The sequence below is a fragment of the Merops nubicus genome, unplaced genomic scaffold (genome assembly GCF_000691845.1).
Source record: "Merops nubicus isolate BGI_N331 unplaced genomic scaffold, ASM69184v1 scaffold726, whole genome shotgun sequence".
Classification (NCBI taxonomy): Eukaryota; Metazoa; Chordata; class Aves; order Coraciiformes; family Meropidae; genus Merops; species Merops nubicus.
In genome coordinates this window covers 25891-33677 of record NW_008612694.1, presented here as the reverse complement: position 1 = coordinate 33677, position 7787 = coordinate 25891, and the positions used below count along the sequence as shown (strand labels likewise).

Genomic DNA, 7787 nt, shown 5'->3' with positions numbered 1-7787 from the left:
TTTTTTTTTTTCTTTTTTAAAAGCAATGGCATTTGATTTCTATTTCTATTTTTCTATTCATGGAAGCTGCTGCACTGGATCAAAAGAGCAGAGAAACAGCTTCTTTAAGTCAGGCAGGCAGAGAGCATGCTGGCAGCTCTGAACCAGCACACCACAGCACTTCACTGGAGGTGGGGGGGAAACAGCATCTTGCCATTTAGCTGTACTCATAGGAAAACCCTCATTTCCATGGATCAGCTGATTGATCCACTCCAAAACCCACCCAGAATTGAATGCTCCTGCTCATGCCTCTGCAGTGCTGAGCACAAAGCTCCTCAGCAGGGTCAGTGTGCTACTCCAGCACATGCATACTGCCCTCCTTCCCCCCCGGGGGGGCTGTGACTCCTGGGACAGGATGCCAACAAGCAGAGCTGGCAGCAGGGGAGCAGCCCTGGGGTGGGGACTGACCTGCTGGCTCCCCCTGGTGCCACCACTCGTGCGTGGGAGGTGACCAGGAGCCTCTTGAGGATCTCCACTCGGATGGCTTTCCACTTCTCAGGGGGTGAGATGTGCAGAGCCAGCACAGTGTAGTAATGGGGCCCGTCCACCTCGTAGGCACTCTCCACCCACTTCTCTTTGGGGTGCTCCATGAAGCTCTGGAGGTTTTTCTCCTCCCTCGAAGTTGCTCGAGTTCTGAAACACAAGAAAAAGCTTCAGCAGCTGCTCTGGCTCTTCTGTGTGAATTTGCTGCTTCTCAGGAGCTTTGAGGTGCTGCCTTCCCACAGCCCTACACCAGAAGAGGCAGGGCTGGCTTGGCACAGTTGGGGTTTTCCCAAATTCACCCCCTGGTTGAGTGTTTGCTCCCAGGGAAGCACACAAGCCTAGCAAACTCACTTTTCCTTGGAGCTGGGCATGGCACTAGAGAGGTGTGCAAGGCAGCAGGCATTGCTGATAGAGGGCAACACTGCTGGAGAGCTGTTTGTCCATGTTTTAGAGAAAACCAGAGTCAGGCCAGGCAGTTGGTGTGTTCAGGTTGTACCATCTCCCATCTGACACTAAGCACTTGACTGCAGCTCCCACAGCCAGACCTTGGAATCAATTTCTATTATTCATCTACCACAAAAACACTGTTGTTTGAGATGATACAGGCCCATTTCAAAACCAAAATGATAAGTCTATTTACTGTAAGCTTATAGATATAATTTTTTTCCCCCCCTTTCCCCAAGCACCAGTCTCTTCAGGAGTCCTGACACCCCAGAGCTGACTGTGCAAACTCTGTGTTACAGCAGACTCTGCTGTATCACACTTCACCACAGTCTTCATCAGGGAGAGGCTGCCAGCCAGGCAGCTCCTTTGATTTTTAAGTCAGATATCCTCTCCCTGTCAGGAAGGTATAAAAAGCAGCATCCTGGCAGATAAAGCTGTGTCTGGTGTCAGTGTTGTGTGACCTTTTCATTTGCTACATGATGCAGCTGGTGGCCAGCTAGTAGCTCTTCATTTTCTTCATTTAATATCAAGAGGGCTTTAGAAACAAATAATGTCTGGAAACTACATAATGCATTTTTCTATAACAGCCACACAGTGGGTTCTGGGCTCTCTGGTGCCAGTAAGCAGCCTAACGAGATGAAAAGAATAGTTCATTTATTTGTCTCCCAAGGGACTGAGAAAACAATAGCACAGGGATCTGGAGATAGATATTAAAAACAATAGACAAATTGTATTAGGGCCAAAACATTCATTAGTTCCAGGAGGGAAAGTGAGAGAGATTTCACTGTACTCTGCAGTGACCTTGGCTGAGGAGGTATTTTATCATTTACACCCCCATCTAATGAGGATTACTTTCTAATATCTAACTACACAAATAAAAGGCATATAGGCACTGCATTGTGGTATGGGGTATTGTATAACCAGAACCAGCTCATGCATTCCAAAGTGTTGAGGTGCCTCTGGATTTGTACACTTGGACACAGTGTCAAGCCCAAGCACACCCTTACCTCATCATGCTTTGCATAAATAAGATCTTACTGAAACACTTCAGCAGAGGTGTTCCTATGCTGCTGTTTATTGGTAACACAAAAAAAATTAATCATAAATAAAAACAGCTTTACATGGTCAGGAAAATCTGACAGAGCTGAACACGACAGGAGGATTCCAGTATGTCAAAACTGGAAGCAGAACTGATGGTGTTAATGATATGAAGTTTTCAACTAAGAACAATTACTTCATCGTGGTGTTTCTCCCTTCAGTCTGTCCCAGGGAAAATTAAGCTGGCAGTGGTTCTTTCATCTAACAACCCTGTTGCTCATCCCAGAGGTAATAATTACATCTAGACTGGAGAAGCTAATTCCCAATTGCTTTTACTCAATAGGTTCCCTGCTATCCTGCATGTCCAGGCAGCAGTGCTTTACTCCAAACAACATAAACCTGTAACAAGCTGCTTAAAATGTGCACTGTGGTTCCTCTTAAAACTTCTGTGTGATTTCCCACCACTGTTGCCACATCCACGTAACGAAGCCCAGCCTGCAGCCCTTCTAGACCTTTCTGAGACCAGGAGGGGAAGGCAGAGCAAGAGAAAGGTACTGACGTGTTGAGGACGTAGAGCACAGTGTGGATGATGTAGGGAATGAGGTGGATGTTGCTCTCCCTTCCTCCTCCCCCAGTGTCCACACTGAAGGATTGCTCCATTGCGAAGCGCAGGAACAGCAGCTTGATGTCGTGGACGTTGAGCTGGTAGGTGGGTTCCCTCTGCCCCGTGCACTCCTGGAGGTATGTGTTGTGTCTGAAAAACAGCAGCAAGCCTGACATTAAAAACCCTTTCAGAGCTTTAATACAGTTTCTTCTTCCCTGCCAGAGCTCAGAGTCTGAGCCTCTCACAGAAAAGCCTCTAAGAATGGACAGAATACAAAAGCAAAAGCACTGCCACCTTTGTAACCTCCCCAAAGGGAGGCTCTCAGCTTCCTCTGGCAAATCCAGTTCCCTCTGCACACATCTATACACCCATCAATACTATTTTCCCACATTCAGGGCTTGGGCCACAGCTCCCTGGCTGAAAGGCATTAAAGATGTTACCACTCCTGGCTCCTGATGAGACTGGACAAACCCAGCACGAGGCAGACCAGGATACTGACACCAGGATGAACCATCTCCACCTGCTCCAGGTAAGTGGTTAGACAGTGGTCAGGTAACTCACCACCATCCCACAGAGGTTTGGAAATCTGCACCTGGGAATCTGCTGGTGCCAGAGAGGTGGTTTTTTTTGTCAGCTTGGGGGTCATTGGACTGCAAATGAATCAACATTGTTACTGCACACATCTTCAGGAGTGACTGGGGGCTATGGAGCTGCTGGATTTCTTTGCTTCCTGGCATGCTATAAACAAACAGAAACCTGCACTTTTTTTCTGGATGATAGACTCTGACATGGCTCAGGTTTACTCAGATTTGGCTGCCATCATCTTCGATCCCACAGTTTGAAGCTGGTACACAATGCAAACAGCTCAAGAAGGAGCTTTTCCTACTCACCGTGCTAAGCAAGTGGCAAAAGCAGATTCTGGCACGTGAGGTCCCCAGACTGGCAGGAGCCCATTACACTTGGTGTTGGCATTTTGTAGTGCTGCACTCTCCCACTCCTCACGGCCACGAGCAAGTCTGAGAAGGCAAGCCACACCCAGGCAGGTGAGAAGGATATGAGTTTTTGTCTAAGATACCATCAAAAAATTGACCATTCCACAGCTACTTTAAATGACAGACTTTGCTTTTCAGTGTCCAAGCCTGACCTCTGCTTGGCACATTAAAGCAGACCCCAACAGAGAAGCCCACAGCTGCCTCCAGGCTGCAAAGTGATCAGCTCACAAGCAAAGCCACCCTGAGTGATGAGGCCAAGTGTCGTGCTCACAAATCACCTTGGAAAATAAGACCAGGCACCACTCCCCAGCCTGGGATCAGAACGTACCTCACGGCTGCCAGGTGACAGTCGTAGTGGACGATGTTGAAGTGAGAGACTGTGCTGTACCCCTGCTGTTTTCGGGGCTTGTTCTCAAACTCCTCTAGGGCAACACGTTTGGTGAAAGTGTAAATGCCCAGGACCTTCGTAGGCTGTGATGACACAACAGCTAGGTTAAAGATCCCTCATTTCTGTAAGCAGCTCACACTCTGCTCTTCTGACACCACGCTCTCTCCCAGTCCTACCTCAAACTTACACTGAGCAACATCCAGCTTTCACTGGAAACACACCTCCCCTTCCCAACCCCTCCTTGGAATTACTGACCCCAAGACCCAAACCTGAGATCCCCCGACCTCCCAAAGCCAATTCATCAACCCTTGTGCAGCAGGACACTGGCAAGTCCCTTCAGCTGGTGAGGGAGAGCTTTACAAATGTGCCTCACTTCACCTGAAACTTGTACCCTTCCCGGCAGATGCAGCAAGTCAGCCCTGGCTCTTCTATGAGCTCCTCCATCTGCTTCAGCAGCGCCGTCTTGGTCACTACCTGACCCTTCTCATTGGTCTGAAAAGGAGAAGAGCTCGAGTTAGGTGATAAAGATAATGATGAACATCAGCATCCCCACCACGGCCACAGGAATCCCAAAGCCATTTCCCAGCCTGCTGTTAGCAACCCTGTTGACTCTCCCAGCAGCAGCGGGCCGTGATATTTGTCAATAAATCATTTCACACAATTCCTCGCGTGGCAGTTTGAGCAAGAGAGAAACAAAAAGGTCCTGAGATCACTTGTCTGCTGTCAGTGCAAAGAGATATTACCGTCATCCCCAGAGTGCCCAGGGCCTTCTGCCTCATTGCCATGGCCATACGCTTCTTCTCTGCACGAGTCTCCTTCCGGGCAGCATCGATCTTCTTGTTCACCTCGGGGTGTTCCCTCAGGGCCTCCAGGAGGTTCTCTGCCAGCGTCCCAATCCCTTCATCACTGGACACCTGCTCCAGCTTGTGCAGGTTGGTAATGGAGTCGGTACCTATCAGCACCTAGGAGGGACCAAAACATGGCACTTCCTTCACAAAAAGGGTGCACGTGATGGGAGCTCTTCTCTCCAATCCCACCCATGGCAGCTGAGCAGCAGCACTGATCTGCTGCAGCTGTCTCTGCCAAGAGTCCTCCCTTCTTCTTTGATGCTCACACATTATGGACCCTGGACCCTAAAATTGAGTATGAGACTGGGGCAATTTGCCTCTCCACTGGCCATCACGAAGAGCTCAGGTGTGGATGTTGCATAGAGAGCACTCTTACACCAACAACTCAGCCCTGAGAAGCTGATCAATAATAGATGGTTCACAAACTACTTTCTCTTCACATTGGTGTGCAAATCTCACACCACATAAAATGAGAAGATATTTAAGCCAAACTCTCTGCCCTCCAGCCTTCTGCAGAGCAGAAGACAACACCTGAAGCTGGTGAGTCTCTCCAAGTCTGATAAAACCAGCACAGAATTAACTCCTACAGAAATAACTGCTTATTTACAGACACAAAAAGCAGCGTGCCAGGCCGGCCACATCCTGCTTGGCTGTCAGGACAGTCTCTTTACCTGTGTGGCAGGGTGCTGTGTGGCAAGTCCTCGGAGCAGGCGCAGGATAAAAGGAAGTGCAGGTCGAGCTAAGAATTTCTTCCATATGTCTGCATCCAAACTGCAGGGAGAAGAAGAGGCAGCAGCTGAAGGGCAGTCACCCGTTCGGCAAAGGCGCCTGGCGGTCAGCCAGCAGCACAGCTTGCAGAGCACAGGCTGCAGGCAAGACAAGCACCCTTCCCCCTGTGTCCCTCCTCTGTTAATTAATGAAGTGACATTCACACTCCCACTTCCATGTTGTGCACGCTTATAAAGTGCCAGCTCTCAGCCTTGGGATTTGGTTTATGTTCAGGAGCTGGCCAGCAAGAGTCGAAGCTCTGGGATGGAGCAATAGGTAAGGGACAGGCAAGATATGAAAGCATCCTGAGATCCAAGACAGCAGCTCAGATAGGTATCAAATGGGAAGATTATGGGGGTTTTAGCCCACCCCTACAGCAGCACTGTCTCACCAGAACCTCTGCATCATGGCTGTGCCAAGCCTAAATGCTTCTGAAGGTTGTGGTGATGAAATGAGAGAAGGATGCTCAGGATTATCACATACATTAAACAGAGACTCTTACTTCTTTGCACTGGGAATGTGTTTTTTCATGTAGTCGAGGGCATTCTGTGTAATCCCCTTCTGAAGGATGAGGTCTTTCAGCTGATGGCCATTGCTGTTGTTTATTTTGCAGAAGCAGTCTAGGAAAACTTTATCATCTCCACTGTGCTCCTCATCATACCTGAACACAGAGAAGAAATGGTAAAGTGGAGCTCCCTGTAATTCTCATTGTATTATCACTCAACACACATATCTACTCCAGCTCAGAGACTCAGAAAAGCTACTCAAACCCTTGTCACCTCAGAATATTCTCTAAAGCTGTACTTCTCAAGCTACACACTCACATACTTCTTTTTAAAATGGCTTAGAAGTGAAACAGGAAATTAAGCTTATGCAGCAGGAATTTTTTGAAGCTTTGCATTACATTGAAGCAAGCATCGATGAGGGGGAAAAAAAGGTATAGGACTTGTCAGTACAACTGATTTCACGTGCTTTTAGTTGAAATATGACAACATACTTATCAAAGTTACAGTAGGGCTTGAATCGATCGACCAGAATCTGCATTTTCTCCACCTCCCCAAAGGAGAGGTAAGGGATGATTCGTAGCAGGCCTTGCAAGACACTGAGATTGGAGCGGACAAAAGTGCTGTTAATCTGATCGAGCAGCATGACCAGCTGGTCCTTGTCACCAGTCAGGAGGAGGTTACCCTGCAGAGGAACAAAAGTGTGATTTGTGTTCAGGAATAAATCTATAATGATCCAGAAAAACCTTGCTCTAGTAGCTGGTAGACTACTCCAGTCTAGCCCCTGATCAGATAGGCTGGCAAAGAACAGAACCCTGCCTCGTTCCCAAATGTCTCGTGGAACGGATGTAACAGCTCCTCTAGCTGACAAGTGACTTCTTTCACTTAACTACTAAATGATGTTCTAGTCAAAAAGGTCTAATAATCCTAGCCTGAAGGACATCAGATCCCTACACATCAACAGTTTCACAAGACAACCAAGAAACTCTTTTCATTCTCAGTGTAGTTGAGATATTGTTTTTATCCTGAATGAGCTGGAAAATCAATCATGTTTTCAACATGTCCAAAAACACTCACACAAACAAGGCAGAGCTCTGTCTTTTCTTGTCTCTCACTGGCCTGTGGCCCAAAGCAGCAGGGAAGGGATCCAAGCAGTGCCTAATAACCCCCAGCCCAACTGTGCAAGAATCATCCAAGAGAAGCCTCACAGTGCTTTTGGTTCAGGGCACTCCTCCTGCCCTACCTCCACGGCCTGCTAAGACATGCCAGCAGGCGTAACAAGGGCTAGACTCCTGTTCAGAGCTTCCCTGCACCTCCTGAGCTCAGCATCACTGTAATAAGGTGTTTGCAAGCCTGGAAACCCAGTCAGTATTTCCATCCATGCACAGAGCCCCAGGCACACTCACCTTGTCCTCGCTCAGAGGTTCTGCATTGGATTCATCCAGTATGATCTCCATTATACTGAGCACTTGCTCTGCCACGGCCGCTCCTCCGCTGTCCTTGCTCTCCTGCTCAGCCACCAGTGCCTGGAGAAGACAGCAGCAGTTATTGTAACACCAGTAGGAACTGGTTTAACTGTCCCACACACTCCCACCAACAGGCAAGGAACAGCTAACAGAGAATTTGCAGTGCCAGTGCAGCAATACTTCACATCTCTTGTAGTTGTCGTAAGGCAGCATG

The 7787-nt window shown here is 48.2% G+C and overlaps 1 protein-coding gene across 1 annotated transcript in view; it reads right to left on the bottom strand.

The window, feature by feature from the left end:
- Positions 1-447: 447 nt before the first annotated feature.
- Positions 448-7787, bottom strand: part of LOC103774211 (E3 ubiquitin-protein ligase UBR4-like) — a gene marked incomplete at both ends in the record, with an annotated part of 33048 nt that continues 25708 nt past the window's right edge. Inside the window, 10 exon segments of the mRNA XM_008941600.1 lie at positions 448-672; positions 2564-2758; positions 3499-3624; positions 3929-4071; positions 4367-4480; positions 4732-4950; positions 5508-5607; positions 6107-6265; positions 6602-6792; positions 7514-7633. Of these exon segments, the coding sequence (XP_008939848.1) occupies positions 448-672; positions 2564-2758; positions 3499-3624; positions 3929-4071; positions 4367-4480; positions 4732-4950; positions 5508-5607; positions 6107-6265; positions 6602-6792; positions 7514-7633 (1592 nt within the window).